Source organism: Leishmania martiniquensis, chromosome 32, assembly GCF_017916325.1.
Source record: "Leishmania martiniquensis isolate LSCM1 chromosome 32, whole genome shotgun sequence".
Classification (NCBI taxonomy): domain Eukaryota; phylum Euglenozoa; class Kinetoplastea; order Trypanosomatida; family Trypanosomatidae; genus Leishmania; species Leishmania martiniquensis.
In genome coordinates this window covers 1,253,255-1,270,955 of record NC_090167.1, presented here as the reverse complement: position 1 = coordinate 1,270,955, position 17,701 = coordinate 1,253,255, and the positions used below count along the sequence as shown (strand labels likewise).

General features: G+C 60.9%; 4 protein-coding genes across 4 annotated transcripts; all 4 read right to left on the bottom strand.

Moving 5' to 3' along the window:
- Positions 1-3,169: 3,169 nt before the first annotated feature.
- On the bottom strand, positions 3,170-7,120 carry LSCM1_01982 (uncharacterized protein; the record flags this gene model as incomplete). Its single annotated transcript, XM_067319578.1, has 1 exon — positions 3,170-7,120. The coding sequence occupies one exon, from the start codon at positions 7,118-7,120 to the stop codon at positions 3,170-3,172; it is 3,951 nt and encodes a 1,316-aa protein (XP_067176127.1).
- A 1,950-nt stretch (positions 7,121-9,070) lies between these two features.
- On the bottom strand, positions 9,071-12,190 carry LSCM1_01981 (uncharacterized protein; the record flags this gene model as incomplete). Its single annotated transcript, XM_067319577.1, has 1 exon — positions 9,071-12,190. The coding sequence occupies one exon, from the start codon at positions 12,188-12,190 to the stop codon at positions 9,071-9,073; it is 3,120 nt and encodes a 1,039-aa protein (XP_067176126.1).
- Positions 12,191-13,047: 857 nt separating this feature from the next.
- On the bottom strand, positions 13,048-15,033 carry LSCM1_01980 (uncharacterized protein; the record flags this gene model as incomplete). Its single annotated transcript, XM_067319576.1, has 1 exon — positions 13,048-15,033. One exon carries the CDS (start codon positions 15,031-15,033, stop codon positions 13,048-13,050), a length of 1,986 nt encoding a protein of 661 aa, XP_067176125.1.
- A 1,174-nt stretch (positions 15,034-16,207) lies between these two features.
- LSCM1_01979 (uncharacterized protein) lies at positions 16,208-16,705 on the bottom strand (the record flags this gene model as incomplete). Its single annotated transcript, XM_067319575.1, has 1 exon — positions 16,208-16,705. The coding sequence occupies one exon, from the start codon at positions 16,703-16,705 to the stop codon at positions 16,208-16,210; it is 498 nt and encodes a 165-aa protein (XP_067176124.1).
- Positions 16,706-17,701: the final 996 nt, after the last annotated feature.

Sequence of the window (17,701 nt, the reverse complement as noted above, 5' to 3'; positions counted from 1 at the left end):
AGGGATGGGAAGGGGGGGGGCTAAGCAGATTGGAGAGGTGGGGGGATAAACACACACACACGCACACACAGAGAGAAGTAAGCTCGGACCTTATTGGTAAGCGTCCCACGACGCCGCAGATACGCAAGAGCACACCAGAGAGTGGAAAGAGAAGGGGGTGGCTGGTGGTGCACGTGAGCGGGGAGAGGGGGGGTGAAACAGATATGAAGAGAGCAGGAGCCAGGTGGATGAAACGGCTGTGTCTTTCTCCCGTGTTTCGCCAAGCCCGAAAAAAAAACGCGCAGCTGTGTGCCTGTAGGTGTCTGGGTGCGGTTAGCTGGGGCCTGTGATGCCTGCTCGAGTCCAGTCAGCCCTTCCTTCTTGAGAAAGGATGGAAGGAGAAGGCGAGGAGGCACTTCTTCTGTGGTGTTTCGTTGCTTCCGTCGTGACTGTGGACTGTGTCCGCTTCGCTTTCGACCGCTCCTCTCGTTCGCGTGTTTTCCGTCGCTCGCTGGTCTCGTTTTATTTCGCTTCCTGTTCTTCTTTCCTGGAAATGCGTCATTCCAGCAAGTGCGCGCATGTGTCAGATGTGTGAGCGATTTCAACAGCAGCAGTAGCAGCGATGATGATGCAGCAGCAGCAGTGACCGAAGTGGTGGAGGGCAATGTAGCCGCATGCGAGAGAAGTACCAAGAGTGAAGAAGGAAATGAATAGGCACACAAAGAGGGTAAGAGAGAGAGACGCGAGAAGCTATAGAGTTGGCACAGAAGCATTGGGAGGTGCCGAGGGGTTGCGCTTCGCTCCACGGGCAGCGACCTTGCGCAGCTTCCGTTTTTCACCTGAGGAAGGGCGAAGAAAGGAGCGCAGGAGGAGCAGAGGTGTTCGTCGCCCACGCGACCCCGCGATGGAGTGGGGCAGAGAAAATGACTCAGCTGCCAGGGCCGCGCCGAAAGACAGAAAAAAAAGTTTGCCGTCGCCCCACGCTCCTGCGGTGGGTGCCGCATACGAGCCGTTTGCTTCGTTGCTGCTGAGGCAGGGCGTGGCTCGAGGAGCCCTCTCTTCTATGCGGGGGGGTGAGATGCTCACTCTGAATTGGTGAAGAAGAGGCTCCCAAAGACCCGCTATTCCTCCACCAGAGCTGCACGGCCGGAGGTGCGCCCCCTTCGGTGTCGCCGCAGATGCGCGAAGGGGGGAGGGGGGGAAGGGAGGGGACGAGGACATCGTAAAGAGACGTGTAAAAGAAAAGTCTGAGGAGCGCCGCAGGGAGGGGGAGGGAAGAAGAGAGAGGGGGGCGCTGCGACGCGAAAAGGGCGCCAGGATCAGCACACGAAGAAATGAGAGGACACTCCATGCACGGGACACACTCCATAGAAGCACAGCTTACCCTAACGGACGGAGAAGGCACTGAGGCAGAAAGGGGGGAAGCCTGTACTGCTGGGGCAGTTGTACATCAAACGCCGGCTCGCACGGCGCATCACACGGGCACCCACCTCACAGAGAACAACCGACGCGCACGTGCGCGTACGCATCGCTGTTTGGCGATCGGCAACGCGGGCGTCGCCTGCCCGGGAAGTGACAAAAAAGGGGGGATGGAAACGAGCAGAGCTGCACCGCGTCTACGCCACCCGCACGGTCGAGCCTTCGGCCTTAGACCCTCGTGCGCCCTTCGCGCTGAAGGACGTCATCCTCCTCCGCCTCCATCCGGGCGACGACGATGGACTCGATCAGCGTATCAAACGCGGCCTTGAAGTTTTCGCTGTGGTAGTCGAGCGACGTCTCTAGCACCCTGATCTTCTCTAGGCCCTTGGGCATGGGAGGCAGTTCCCCCCCCGCCGCAGCCGTGTTCGGGAGGGTCGAATGGTGAGCAAAGACGAGGCAGTGTTTGTCAGGGACCCGAATAGCGAAATTACCCAACGCGTCCAGCTCCGACTGGTTCACAGCGAACGTCTTGTGCCACAGCGAAAGCTCCCTCTCTCCGTTCTTCACCGCCGGGTTGAAGACGAAGATGATGCCGTCTGCCTCGTTCGCGACCGCAGGCCAGCCGGCCTGGTGCGTACTGTTGCCGCTGAGGTCCCAAATTTGAACCACAACGCGCTTTGTCTTTGCGTCACCGCCCGAGAAGACGACTCGGCGATCGCTGAGGATCATGGAGTCGAGCTCGACCTCCGTCTCCAGAATGCGGAGAGGGTTCGTCTCGTAGTACTTGCTCGTCGGGGTCTCCCGTGTGCCGCTCAGGAAGTTGGTAATGGTCGTCTTGCCGCTCTTGGTTGGGCCAACGACGATAATTTTGACCTTCTCCTCTATCATGGGGGGCACGGGGGGTTGTAGAGAAGAGGTGAGCACAGCACACTGATAAATAAAAATCAGTTCTGGTGCAGCGACAGGGACGAAGGGAGGCAGCGAGTTGCGAAAAGGCAAGTCGAGTGACACAGACAGACGCCTGATGTGGCACACGGGTACTGCCTCCACTGATGCTTACTCTGATACGTTCGTGTGTGTGTGTGTGTGTTGCTGCGGCGGCAGACACGCGATTCACTGCCCTGCAGATCGTGTAGCGGATTTACCGCTGATTGGAAAGAGCAGAAGGCAGGGGAGCAGGGAAGCTGACGACGAAAGTTGGAGTAGGCGAGGGCGTGTCAAATGTAGGTGATGGCGCTACAGCGGCCCGTTGGAATCGGGCGCCGCGCTACCGCCGCTGCGTCTCACGCACACCCCTGCTGCATTGGGTGGAAGTGACGGCGAGCGAGAGGGTCAGAAAGAGAGGGAGAGTGGGGGCGCTTTAGTACCCAAAAGCACCATGCGCACGCGCGGGGCAGAGGCGAGCAGATGCGCCCATGTTTTTTTCTTCAGTGTAAACTTACCAAAGGTTGCCACCCTGCGAGGGGGAGTCGCCAGGCGGAGGCCAAGAGGGAAAGATGCAGGGCGTTGAGAACGGAAACGCAACAGGTGGAAGATAAGAACGCGGCGCCGCAGAGGCCACAAAGAGGATAAAAGAAAGAATGAAGAAAAAAATGCACCACACACACATACACGCGCGCGCATGAAGCATCGCGGGCGCCAAACACCTAATGTACATATGGCACCCACCGCTTCGCCTCTGACGCAAGAGGAGCGGCGCTGCGCGTGCACGGATAGCATGAGCTGCAAGAGGAACTTTGGGAACAGAGGCACCAGGCAGCCGAGGAGAGCGCTACCGGCCCCGGGTGGACTGCCTTCGACCCTTCTCAGGCTTCTTGCTCCTACCAGCAGCGCGCTCGCCACCCTTGCCAACTTCTTCTCTGGTCGAAGGCTCAAGGACAACAGGGTTGTGTTGCACCCAAGCGTACGTCACCGGGTGCATGAGGGGGTTCTCGTGGCTGAGCAACTCGCTGCCCCACGCACACGTGCGGTGCGGGTCGGTCTGATATAACATTTGCTGAAACTCCGCCGGCTCCGTCGGCCCTTCGAAAGGTGAGGGCGACGTCGCTGTAGCATTGCTGTAGTGAGCCCATTGCGCGCCCCAGTGCTGAAGACCGCGGTAGGCCGCAGGCCATTGCTGAGCTGCCTCCTCCGCTCCTGTGGCCCACTTTCCCTTTGCCGCCGTCGCTTGGGCTCCCCGAGGGGACTCCGGAGCAACCCGGTCGCCCTCCTCGGTGAGCAGTGGTGAGATGTCAACTGCTGGTGTTGCTGCGGTATCTGCCGCCCAGCCATAAGGCCCGCGACGTATCAGGAGGTGCTGGCGAAGGTAAGGCACCACCTCCTTTACCGAGACCCGAGCTGTAGGGGAAACCCCAGCTGCCGCCCTCGTGTCCTCAACGCTGAAAAAGTTGCGAGTCGGAAGCGGAGATGACGTCAGAGCCGCAGGAGCTACGCCTGAGGCCAGAGAGGGGCGGCCACTGGGGCCTGACGCCACCGCCACTGCAGTCATCTCATCTTCCCGGATCGCTAGGCCCTCGCCCGTCGTATCGGCGCCCCCCTCGAGGGGAGCACCATCAGCGGAGGTGTGTAAGGCGGCAAGGGGCCCGTCCGCCACTGAGGCGCGCAAGCGAGGCCATCGATAGATAGCGCTCCTCAAGAACGGCCCCCAGCACTGCGACTCTGGACGTGGCACACCGAGAAAGGCAAGAGAGAGGAGCTGCTGGGCTGTCGCTGTCGCCGCACCCGACGTCGCTACGGTGGCACTGGATGACGGCAGAGCCGACACGCCGCTTGACTGCTGATGGCCGCGCGCAAAGCCGCACACGCTGTCCTCCACTATTTGCATCGATTCCAAGACGTCGTCGCAGATGGCGGTGTAGAAAACAGAGGCGAAGGAGGTCCCGACTGCCATGGAGGGGTCGATCGACATCGAGGCGGTCGCGGGCCCGGGCAGCATCCGGGAGGGCAGGAGGACCTCGTAGAAGAGAATCGTGGGGTTCTCCGTTGCGTTTGTGCCCTCCGCCACGGCAGTCCGGAGAAGCTGCTCCATTATGGTGGCCGAATAGCCTGGGTACATGGTCAATAGAACGCGAGCTACCTGCACTACCGGAATGCAGCCGCGCAATGATGTCGACGGCCGTAGACCTGTTGGTGACGTGGGTGCGGCTGTGGCTGAGTTGGCACCGCGCAGCTGGGGGCCCTTGCTCCTCGCAACCTGGGTTCGGCCCCCCTGCCTACGCGCCCCCGCCCCCAGCTCCCGATCTTGTACCCTTGCGAGCATGTCCGCCTCGACTGCGCGGCATAGCTCTACGAAGACAGACCGCTCGGCTTGAAGCAGCTCAAATAAAACGTCGCAGACGGTGCCGCGAGACGTCAGCCCGTAGGCATATGTAAGGGGGCCGGCCGACAGCTGCGTAGAAGCTCTGTCGAGGGCGTAGGTCAGCTGCAGTCCCTCCACCGGCAGCTGCTCCATGTCGCCGGCAAGGCGCATGGTGGGCATAACATAGCGCAGGTCCCACAGAGACACAAGAGCAGTCCCTTTGTCCCTGGGTTGAGGGGCGCCGTCGGCGTCAGTGGCAGAGACACCGGGAGCCGCCATCGAGCCCGCGAGCCCGTTACCCGACCCCAGCCGAGCCCGCGCAGCCTCCACCGCCTTCTCCCGCATCGCGGCCGGCAAAAGGCGGGCGAAGTCGTTGAACCTGTTCAGCCACACCACGAGCACAAATAGTCCAATGTACTCCTGAAAAGACATGGACATGGTCGTCGAAGCAGCAGCAGTCGTCGTGACACTTGCCTTGCGTGAGTCACGTCTGTCCAAGGCTCTGCCGTCCGCAGCGCGCAGCCGAGTCTGGCGCTCCTCCAGTTGCCGCTGAGAAAACCACAGCAACTCCTGCCGCTGCGAGAGCATCTCGTGCACAAAGACCTCCGCCACGACCGGGTGCAGCAACAAGAAAGGGACAGAGCTGCGGCTGCGCAGCTGCAACGGAACGTCGGGGCGCACACCGTGCGGCGGTACCCACTGTGGCACGGATGCCCGCGACAGCCAGCCCTGCACACCAGATGAAGATAGAGAGAGAGAGTCGTTCTTGCCGCTGCCGCCTCCCTGCAAGTTCGTGCCACACGACAATTGCAGAATCTGCAGCAGCGACGCTTTGATACCCGTGTACTGCGGGTCGACTATGGTGAGCAGCTCCTGCAGCTGATTACGGAGCCCCTTGTCAGGCACGAGTTGCAGGATTTCCTGAATGTGGTCCTCAGCATCCAGCTTCTTTTGCACGCCTTCACCCCTTTCTCCGCTGCAGCTCAGCTTTGGCGCCGCCTCCTCAGGGCCGCTCACTCTCGTGGCGGCCTCAGGCGTAGGAGGGGCAGCAGTCTCGAAAGCGTAGCGCATCCCCGCATCGCCACTGTTGCCCGCCACGCCTGCCCTCCACGACTCGATATAACCCTCCTTCGACGCATCTGGCTGGTCATTGGCCTCTTCACCGAGGCCAGGCAGGCGGCCAAGCCCCACCTGCAACATCGACCGTACTGCCCCTCGCGCCACCAGCAGCTCGCGCTGCAAACGCTCCACCCGTTGCCGCTCTCTCACGAAGTCGCGCTGGAAAAGCTGTGCGTCGGCGGCAAGTGCAATGTTGTGCTCATGCACTACGCTAAGGCGTGCAGAGAGCTCAACCGACTGGCAGGCATAGCGAGAATTCAGTTTCAGTAGTGACTGCAGCTTGCTTTGCAGAGTGTCGTGCTGGGCGCGCAAATCACGCAGCTGATCCTCGGTGCGCTCCAGCAGTAGCTCCCTCTCAGCCCTGGAGATGAGGCTCTGCACGTACGCAGCATCTCGCCGTTCCGCTGTTCGCATCGGGGCGTGGCTGCTTTCCAGCCCCAGGATGTCTCTCGTGACGATGGCAGGATTCGTTGCTAGATTCAGCCCCCTAAAGGTCCCGTGACCGTGATCGCCGTGATACGAGCCGTCCAGTCCACGATCTCCGTGAAGGCTGTGAGACGCGGCCGTTGCCATTGTGACGGCCGCGCTTTGCTTGCCAGTGAGGAGGTCCTGGTGAAGGTGGTGGTCTAGAAGCACCTGCGTCAGCTCCATCTGATGGCGCAGGAGGTCCTCCAGGTGGTACTGGTAGGACTTCTGCATATCCATCTGCGACTTGAAGTGGTCACGCTGCACCGCCGCCTCCTCCACCAAAGCAGCCATGCGCGCCTCTGTCATGCGTACCTTTTCGTAAGCGGCAGCAACGGCGTTCTGCTCCTCCGGCGTAGCGCCGACGAACCCACGACCGCTTTCATGGGCCGCCTTGGCAGTGGACGCACCGCCGCACTGCTGCCACGTCCACTGCTCCATCCGAAGTCGCCCTTGCTCCTGCCGAAGCTCATCGACATGGTCGAAGAGAAACCGAAGAAGCTTCACCAGAAATGGCCGGTATACGCCCGCGTTGGAGGCAAAGAGGGCCAACGCTGCACGCGCCAACTCCAGCTTTGTTGTGGCGGTGCGGGAGTACGCGACGCACGCAGCAGCCGACTCATCCGCCAGCCGCCCGGCGCTTGTGCGCTTGGCAATGGGCGCAAGGGGCGGAGGGCTTGAGAAGGCCGAACAGGGGGAGGTACGGTTCGGCGCAGCCGGCGGTGGTGTTGTCCACAGTGACGACGCGGGCTCGCTACCCTCGTCCTGGCTGGCTTTGTCTGGCAGCGAGTCCCATGGCGTGAGCAGCTGGTGGAGCTGCTTTAGCAACAGCTCAGACATCACGTGCAAACGAAAAGAAACACAGAGAGTTCACCAGTGCTGTAGCCTGCGTGTGTGTGCGCGTGTGTGTCTGTGTGTAAAAATGTCTTTAGGCAACCATGCACGACGCAGCAAAGCCGTGCTCACGTGTGCGATGGCTACGCTTCACGCCTGCGAAGATTCGATCCCGCAGTTGTCCAGAAAGGTGGCGGGGGCGGGAAGGTGCGTTGGTGTGTGTTGCATCGAACGGGTGCATAGCGGAGAGGGGGTTGGCAGGGAGGGGGGCACGCAGCAGAGAGCTTCCTAAAGGCAGCAGCATGGCCATCCCGCAATCACACACACACACAGAGAGAAAGGTGCACACACCAGACAGACGCGAGAGCGCATCCTCTGCTCCCGCTTTCCTTGCCACGACCGTCGCTGTCAGTGATGTTCCACCCTCCGGAATGACGCGCGCACCGCCACCTGGCAGCGCAGCCTTCCCATGTGCGCAGGCGGGGGCCATTTGGTCTTCTCTTTTTTCTTCGCCGCCCCTTTTTTACCGGCCTCCTTTTTAGGGGCGAGAAGAGGAGTCGGTGCGGCCCCCTTTCGCCCTCCCCTCCGGTGACGGCTTGCGCAAAGGAAGAGGCGGGCCGTCGGCGCTGCGGTGAAGAAAGTGACAGAGCGGCACGCACTGACAACCACAGCGTATATGTGAGTATGTGGAAGATACCTACGCTCCCACCCACCCCCGCGCGCACCTCACCCCTTTCATGCCATCTCTCTCTCTCACCTAGGCGGTGAAAAGACGAGCAAGCACAAGGGCCACTCAAGGCACTATTGTACGGTATTTTGCTGTGCGACGCGTCCGCTCTCCGCCCCACAGCGTGAGCTCGACGCCACTCCTCACCCCGCCCGCCACAGGCCCATCGCACGGCACGAAGCAGTGCTAGACGCCCATTGCAGCGGTGCGCCGGACTCAGAAGTCTGAGCCCCGCCCCTGCCCGAAGCCCCACCCGCCGGCCGCTCTCCACCTCGCCTCGCAGCCACGCCCATTATGCCGGCCGGCACGCCGCGCGTCCCTCTCCGGGGTGGCTCAGGCTCTACCCCCCGCACCAGTAGACAGACTGAGGGCCGGGTGAGACACGCTCGGGTCACGCTGACCCTCTGCCCACCACATGAATGGCACTGGCGTGTCCACCGTCGCAGGTCCGCCCGACACAACGCCGTCCAGGGCCTGACCGTCGGCATTCACAGAGACGCACCACTCTCACCTTCCTACCTCGCAGGTATCTCGCCTATATCACTGCCAGAGGTATTGCGTGTGTGTGTGTGTGCATGTGGCTCTCGCTCTTGGCGTGCGCATAGCGGCAGAGATGCCTGAGTGCCTGTGCATGTGTGCGAGCGTCTTAGCGCCAGCTACAGATGTTGAATGTAAAGAGGGGGGAGGGGCGATCGAGGAGTGCAGCGATACTGCCGACAACGTTCATAGCCAAGGAGGAATTCGCGTCAACGTCTAATGGTGTAGCCGCGGCAAGAGCACTGTTCGATGTGCCCATGCCAAGGAAGGGATGGTGTGACTGAGACCTCCAGGCACGAAAGACAACCGAAGCGGTCGTTGCGTCATCGTCCGTGGCGGTCGCATGTGCGCAGGGGTGCCTCTCACATCGGTGTGTATGTAGTACCACCGGCTCGGCCATCACCAGACACAAGCAGAGGCGCGAGTGGCACTGCTTTGCTCCGTGAGAGGTCGTCGAGGTCATTTTGTTCGCCCAGAAAGGAGTTTCTGTGGAAGCGCACTCACACAGACACGTACACAAAGAAAGAGACAAAGAGAGAGAGGCAGAGACAGAGACAGACAGCCATGCCAGTTCGCACGCCAGTGATGAGGAGCTCCACGCACTGAACAGGTGTGGAGCCAACGCCACACACGCACGCACGCACATGGCAGAGTCTACAAGAGAGGGGTACGCTAGCAGCCGCAGTTGCACGTCACTTCGCTTGAATCGACGCCCACAGCTCCTGCAGACGAGCCGCCAACTCGCTTGGTGCCGCGGCTACAACTTCGTGAAAATGCGCATCTAGAGCCGTCACTACCTCCCCCTTGTGAGTGATGCCACTAATGCCAGCAGCCGGGGCCCCAACGCCCCCCGCGCTGGAAGAGGTGGGGGTCGCGCTCGCCGCGCTTTCTGCTAGCAAAACCTCCTCCAAGCACGCCAGCAAGCCCCGCCCCGACACATCAAGTACGGTAGCGAGCGCAGATGTAGTGATCCCACCTTTTGAGTCCTCTGGCGGTTCGGAGGCTGTGGAAACGAAGAGGCCGTACTGCAGCACCAGCAGCTTTGCAAAGAAGAGCGGAATCGGCGGTCGCAGCCGCTCGACGACTGCGGCCCGGAGCGCAGCCGCCGCCAATGTGCCGTCGCCGCTGCTGGCCCCACCCAGTCCGCCACAGGCTTCGTAGAACCCCTCCACTTGGCGCACGCAACCGCGCAGGAGGGAGGTGGTACGTCCCACAGCTCCGGCAGATTGTATCATCTGCACGAACTGCAGAAGCGAGGGCATCATCATCTGCAGCGCGCGCGCGTAGGCAGGCGCTGTGGCGCCTAGGGTGCCGCGCAGGGCCGGTGACGGCGGCGTTGTGGCAAGCTGAGTCAACAGTCGCGCCAGCATCATGTCCGTGACGCGTTGGCAAGCCTCCATCCAGCCCGATGTGCGCGCATCAACGAGGAAAAAGAAGCGATCCGTGAACTGGCGGCACTGTGACTGAAGCTGCATAAGAGCCGCACGGCTGTCCCCGCCCACACTGCCGCCCTGAGGCATGGGCGGACTCGATCGTACTCCCCCTCCACTCGCCCCCGCAACGGCGGCAGCAGACGACAGCGCTAGCTCGTTGTGCAGCACGTTGTCGACAGTCTGCGTCAGTGTCGGGAGCAGCACCGCCACCGCCGAGTCCGCAAACGGTTTCGTTGACCGCTCGCCCATAACGTGGAATGCGCGGATGAGCTGCTGTAGCTCCACTCGCTTTGTGCCGAGCTGCTCCAGCATTCGCGCATAGGGGTCGTGGTGAGCTTGCAGAGTAGCACCGCTCGTGGCCTTAGAAGCGTCTTCGACGCCACCCGCCCCAGCACCCTCGGCAGTCGCCCGTGTAGCAGCGGGGTGAGGAACCATCGCGAGGACAGCTGCGCAGTCGTACGCAAGAGTGGTGCAGCCATTAGCGATACAAATGTGCATCACCTGTGACAGCGTTGGCGCAGCCGTCACCGCCGGAAGCGGCGGCAGCGGGTACTTCTTTATGGCCTCCGTCAACTTGGCCCGAAGCTGACGCAGAGTGTAAAGGACGCAGTCGAGGAGCACATCGAGGGTGTGCGGATCTTGACGGAACATCTGCACCTCTTGCGTAACCAGACGCGTGTAGACAGCAATGTCCAGCGCATTAGCATACGGCGGTACAGACGGCCGGCGACCGCCCTGCGTGCGCACCGGGGCAACCGCGGCGGGGTGCCCGGCTGCCGCCGCCGAGGGTGGAACGACACCAGAAAGTCGCAGGAAGACGCCGCCCATGACCTCACGGTGGCGGTCCAGCAAATGCGTTCTGAAGGCGTCCCGTGCGTCGTCGCTGACCTGCGCCAGCCACGTGTGCCGCAGATCCTGCGTGTCCATGCGTGGCGACGCGAGAGTGCCTTTCTGGACTGGTGAAGACGCTTTGATTGGAGTGTTGAGCGGCGTGCCCTTCGCCCCACCGCCTGCAGTGCAGCGCCGCACCGCAGCGTCCACGGTGTCGATCAAGTCCAGGAAGTCCCCCATGCCGCATTGCGTCACGTGTATCGAGAGAAGAGTCGCGGCTGTGCCGGCTCCGCCCGCCTCAGTGGACCCGCCGGAGGCAGCGGCAGCGCCACCTGGCGCACTGGCACTCAGCGGGCCCTCTGGCAAAGCCGCCACGTCAGTCCGGCTGAGAAAGCTGGCGACCAGATGGTGGTAACGCGGGTACGCACTCGCCAGGGCAAATCGAATGGTGTGCCGCTTCTGCAAGCTGTTGAGTCGCTCCCGCAGCTTGTCGGTTACGATCGACCAGTATTCGACGAGGAGCTGCACTGGCGAGTCGATGGACAGCAAGTAGGGCTCTTGGGTCCGCGTATCGCGCCGCTGAAGCAACAGCCGCCACAGTAGAATCACGCATCGGGTATGCTGCACGGCGACAAAGAAGGTTTTCTGAATGTGCTGCAGAAGCACGTGCGCCGTCACGGCCTGCTCCGACACCGCGGCACTGTGACCGCTGGCTGTGGAGCGAGAAACGTGATCACACTCGCTAGAAATGTGCTCCTCGATGGCCTGCGTATCGAGCTCCCGCATGATGGTGCGCAGTACCTCACGACGCCGCTCCGTCATGAGGCTCTGCACGGTGCGAGAAAGCATGCGCAACACATAAGCGCACTGCAGCCCAGTGCTTACCTGCGTTGCCACACGGGATGTGGAGGCGGCGGCGGTCGTGATAGTCTCAACGGTGCCGGCACCGTCGTCGCCGTTGGGCGGCGCTGTTAGTTCCGTCATGGCCAGTAGCTCGTGCGCCTTGCTGCGTATCGTCGTCGCATGCCGCTCGACTGCGGGCAGCTGCGCCTCGACTACCTGGAGAGATCGAATCGCGCCATCCTGGAGCACCTCCTCCAGCTCCTTCAGCGTGTACGAGGCACGCACGATATCGACGGCGGAAATGGTAGCGAGCTGCTCCTGTAGTCGCGCTGTCAGAGAGAGGAAGCGCAGCGTTGCCTGAAGCAGCTGCATCGCCTCCTGCGTTGCCTCCAACTCCCTTACACGGCTTTGCAGCTGCATGTACGGCTCTTCGATCATCATGCGAAGCCGTCCGGACGCCTTCTGCAGCGAATCTGTGCTCTGGCGCATCGCCGCTACTTCCCGCTTCGTGTTAAAGGTGCATCGCGCCTGATCAATGAGGCTGTCTGCATGCTCAGCTAGAGTGGCCTGTATGTCTTTCCGTACCTCCGCGATGCAGCCCTCGAGCCGTGCGTGCTCGGCACTATAGCTAGAAGCGCGAAGAGCATAGCGCAGGTACGCCACCTCGTCAAAGTCGGGGCTAATCAGTTGCTCGTTGGAGAACATCGTGGCTATCCTCACCGCTGAGCGGTGAGTGAGAGAGCGTGTGTGTGTGTGTGTGTGTGTGGGTGGGTGGAGTTCGGGAGGGGACACTGCGCACTGGTTTACGCGTAGCGAGCGCGAAGGCTGGTATTCACGGGCACAGGTGATGGTACGGGTGTGAGTCCGTAGCCGCCGGAGGTAAAGCACAAGGCAACGACGTGCGCTGTATCAATGAGATACACAAAAATGCCAGAAGGTCACAGAGAGAGAGGGGGGAGTTAGGAGAAGGCATGGCCTCCACCTCACACGTACAAAGATGTGCTCACACGCCAGTGACGAGCCTCGCTCCCCTCCCCCTAAAGGAGTTCCAGTGCCCTTGCACAACGGAGGAAGCAGTGAAATGCGCAAGCGGAGGTCTTGTCTCCCCCTTAACGTCAGCGTCATCGCCTCCGCGTGCCTCTTCCCTCCTCCACGCTGAAGAGGCACTGTTAGTATCGCTTCCTCTATTGTGAGGCAGCACGAAATAGCACATGCCCCTCCCCTCGTGCGCATGCCTGTCTGCGTGGGCATGACAGTCTGGGAGTCTGCGCAGAAGACAAAAACGCCCGTGAGAGACTCAGGCGGTTCGTCACGCCTACTGTCAGATTCAGTGGAATCCTTGTTGTTGTTTTTGTCCGCCTTCTCGCCTTTTACGCAGAGGAGTTCAGCGAGGCATTGCGTCCATGTCGAGGGGGTGAGGGAGGCGAAGGTCGAGCGAGGAGGAGAGGCCGACAGAATTGTGAAGGGCAACGACGAAATGGCGCTTCACTACAGTGGTTGCGTGTGGCCGGGAGCCCGCCCATGTCAGCCCTCTTCTTCCTCCTTTTCCTCCGCACTTCATCCTACCCTCGGGGCAGAGTGCTCATGATCTCCGGGCGCTTCTTGAGCACGGTCAGCGCCTTCGCCATCTCCACCGCAGCCTCCTCCGGCAGCCCGCCGGTCTCTGTCGTTGCCAAAGCCTGCGCCCACGGCACAAGCCGCCCAAGGTTTGCGCGCAGGACGTCGCTTGCGGCCCCGTCAGACGCCGCCGGTGCTGCGCCGGTCTCTGGATGCAAGGCAAGAAGGACGGTGATCGCGTAGAACATATGCATGGTGGTGATAAGCTTCTGTGCTCGGAGGGCATCTATCCCTCCTTTACCCTTCTGATTGGGTCGCAACCCGAGCGCCAAGTAGGCCTGTGACATGGGCGAGACGGCGATCGCCGTGGCTTGGGCCAAGATGGAGCGAATCGCCTCTTCCTGCGCGGGTGACGTCTCCAGCGCGCTCTTCCCCGCCTTCTCCACGAGTGTGGAGAGCAGCCTCGCGCAGCTGAAGAGGACGCGCAGCACAACTCGTTCTGCAAGTTTCAAGTCTTCAGCGGAGAGGGCGCGAGCACTATTTACGAGTCCCGGTGCGTTCATGAGAGGCTCGACCTGTTCGAGAACCTCGTCGACGATCGCTGTCACGGCTGGTGCACAGTTGGTTGCATAAAAAAAAGCGATAGCCTCTACAGCCTGTGCGAGCTCTGGCGTCACCGCCGTAGAGGATGAGGTGCCAATGTCGTCCTTCGATGCAGCGATCCGCGCAGAGAGGAGGCGGAGGGCGGGAAGATGTCTGTACGACGCCAAGTGAAGCATTTTCAAGCAGTGGCAAAGGCTGCGCCGTCGCACCTGCGGCAAGTCGCGCGCATACCTTTCTCGATCCTCCATCGCCGGAGTCAGCTCAACATTCGCAGGTGTCGCACAGGAGGAGGTCCTTACATCAGCGTCTTCAGCTTGGAGTGAGTCGAGGGAGTGCTCCGGCGATCCGTCAAGGAGCGGCTCGCTCCACAGAAGCGCGCACCGCACCACCTCATTCAGAAGCGGGAGCGGCGCCCAGCACAGCCACGTGATGCCCCTCTGAAGCTCACGATACAAGGTCACTCCTTCATAGACTTGAGAGATCAGGAACTGGCGCCACTCCTCCTCCTTCCTGTGCCGCAGCGTCCGCTCCGTCGGTGTCTCCATTGCGGGGTTCGTCGGCGGCTCACCGTCGGGACCACCCGCCAGCATCGATCGCGACGACGACGCCTCGGCGTCGCCTCCGCCAGCGGGGTACAGATACGTTACTTTGTAAAGATGCATCTGTTCTGTGGTCTCTCGTAGGGCGCGGCAAAGACGCGGGGTCGCTGCCTCCAGAAAACGGCGCGCAACCTCGTCCGTGCACATTCTCAGCACCGCCGACACTGCGCTGGCCAACTCGTTTCCCCTCAAGTCGTTCACGGCGTCTGTAATGATATCGGCAAGCTTCTTGTTGAGCTCCATGGTAAGCAGGCCATGCTTGAAGCAAACATCCAGCACCAGGCGCGCCTCTCGCACAGTGAACTCGGTCGCCAACTCCGTCACGCGAGGGAGCACGATTGACACGACCTCTGCCGTCTGCGGATGATGCATATCTTCCAGCGCAAAGAACAGCTGAGAGACGCTGAGCGCGTCAAGGAGGAAGCTGTGCCGGGTGGCGTGGTTGAGCAAGTTGAAGGTTGCCGGGGACTGTGTTGCGCTGAAGTACCCGCACACCCGCAACGCACCCATGGTGAACGATAATTTCGGATCGTCCGCCACAGCCTTGAGAGGTAAGGTCTGGAGGAGGCTCAGCGCTCGCTGCTTGAAGATCGGGTCGAATGTGCGCTGATGGTCGGCACGAAGCGCCAGCAACTCACGCAGACGCGCGTCAGCAACGCGAGACAAATCGGTCTTATTCGCTTCAGTCGAGGCCAGGATTGTGCTTGTGAACGACTGATTGTGCATGCGCGCGCGCAGTCGGGCGGTTACCCTCCTCGTGTGCGCCACGTACGGCGTGTAGGAGGGCATGTGCTCGTTCGCTATTCCTTTATCAATGCACGCACTCGTCTCGAAGGTATAGATGCATATATATATATATATATATGTACATACGCATTCAAGAGCGAGTGGAAGGGGATATGCATCCATGCGTGCGTGTTCAATGCGTGGTGGTGATGGGGATGGCAACCGTATGCAGCCACCAGGAAGAGTTTACATTCAAAAAAAAAGGAGGTGCCATGCCACGGTAGAAACGAGGTGGGGAGAGAGAGAGTGAGATGCGTGTAGAGAAGGAGGAGAAGGGAGGGGGAGCGGTGACGGTGGTCGACTCTCTTGTGCAGCTGCAGAGAGCAGTACACCTTTAAAGGGCGACAGTCAACGTCCTTGCAGCGCTCGCACCTTTATATCCGCCACATGCAGCTGGCGGCGCAGCCACCCTGCCTCCCATACGCGTCCCACGAACGCACTTGTACCAAGAGAGACTTGGACACTGTGGCGTGTGTGAAGTATAATAGGACGAGGCAGTGGACAGAGGCGGGAAGAGCCGCAGAGGCGCGAAGCGGTGTGGCGTCTCCGCGTCGCTCTTCTTCCTTTCCCGATACGACGTCCTTTTCGATCGTGTCCCACGCGGCCTGCTACACACTAAAAAAAAAAGGCATGAGAAGGGACGATCCGTCCGCTGCTGCCCTTGTTGGGCACCACAGGCGTGGCAGAAGATGGAGTGCGTGAATGGGTGAAAAGCCCGCATGCGCGCGCGGCACCGCCGCCACTGTTGCCTTCGCTTTAAGCTCCGTTGCCCCCTCCACCACATGGCGTCCTCTCTCCCCACCGTGCTCGTGCACAAATTCAATTGCCCGCATATCCGTCCCTGATCTTTGGGTGGACCACGTCCGTGCCTTTGGCTTCTAGGTGTGCAGCGCTACAGCGCTCGCCCCTGTCTCTCCCTGCCTCTGTCGATGTGTCAGTGAGACAATCGAGAGCCCTTCTGGGCGGTGTTTTCATCTCCCTTTAGTAAGAAGAGGGGAGGGGGAGGGAGGGCAAAGACGACGGCATCGTGCTTGTCGGGAGGGAGAAGAGAAACGATCTGCGGAAGGAAAGCGGGCGCGAGCGATGGAGGTCGAGACACGGCACTAGAGTGAGCTCGCCAGTCATGGAGACCACCTCAGCAGTTCGTCCCGTGGATGTGGATGATCAAGCAGGTTCACTATGGCATCAACTTGCAGCCTACGTTGCGAGGGTACAGGCGCGGCTTCTGGCCTGGATCATCAACCCCCTCCGTTGTCCTCTGGCCAATGTCCGCTGGCGGTGCCACCTCCAGCTTCGAGGTGAAGCTCTCCGTGTAGCCAAAGGATATGATAGCCGGTTGATTCACCAAGTCGCCACCGTCGTCGGCGCGCGGACGCTCGATGATGGCATGGTTCATGCCGTACGTGATACATGCTTCCATGATCTCCTCGCATTCCTCCTCTGTCGCCCCAGCTAGGCGGATCATGCGCTGATCTGTAGGTGTATAGTTGATGTACATGTGCGGCTCACCGAAAGAGAGTTCCTGCACTGTGAAGGTGCAGAAGGGATTCAACAGCTGCAACTCAGGCAGGTTGTTGCGCCACCAATTGCGCACACCAAAGCAGCTCGGGTCCTTCGGATTAAGCCAAACCGTGAGGGAGCCCACGCAAGGTGTGAATCGTGCCCGCCACGACATCCCGGCGATCGTGGTCCAAAGAAGAGGAGGCCCGCCCGAGGCGGAGTAGAGAGGCGGCCCGATGGATGAGCGCCGAAGTTCGGCCTGCCGTTCTCTAGCCAAACGAAAGCGGAGGCGGTATAAATACAAAAAAAGGGGGAGGGAGAGAAGAAAGGGGCGGATGCTCAAGAATGGGCCCGCACTCGAAGTGGCAGTCGGCGGTGCGTGTGTCTCTACGTGAATACGAAGGCAAATGCGCTCACCCCTCCTGTTGGCTCGCTCCACGAAAAAAAGAAGAGAGGGAGAGTCGCAACCGATCTCCCCCCTCCGCTATCGCTACTGCTACGACGATGAGGGGTGAAGAGAGCGAGCTACCTGCCACGTGCCACCGAATGCGAGAGAGAGGCAGCACCTTCCCACAAAAGGTGTATCGGGGGTCGGTGGTGAGCTTTTTGTGTCAGATGCCCCGGCCCGCGGCATGCTGATGCGGCCCGTTCGCGAACGGAAGACAAGAAGAGGGAAAGGAGGGAGAAGTCGAAGGTGGCATTAGGGGGGAGAGGAGCACAGCAGAGCAGTGAAACGATGCAGCGTCGACTGGAGCAGCGTCCGCGTCCTCCTCCCACAGACTTTCTGGCGGAGCGCTCTACAATGCCCGCACACAAGCACACCTTCCGTGAGAAAGGGAGGAGGCAGGGCGAATGCAATGCTGGTCCCCGCAGAAAAGGGCCCAGAAAAAAAAGAGGAGGGCAGCCGAGAAGGAGAGGTGAGGACGCGTACACCGGGGCCTTCACTTCCTCTGTGGGCCGAAAGACCTTCTTTAGAACTGTATTGAGCTTCGAGCCCAGTCCCTCCCACACTGTGTGTGTGTGTGTGTTTGTCTTGAGGGAGGAGAGAGGCGCGAAGGTGAAACAAAAAAAGACGGCTGCGTTTCTTGTCCATGGAGTAGCGTAATGTACATCGTAAACGGGTGGCCTTGAGCACGGGCGCGCCTCCTTCGCTCCTGGAGGGAGAAGAGGG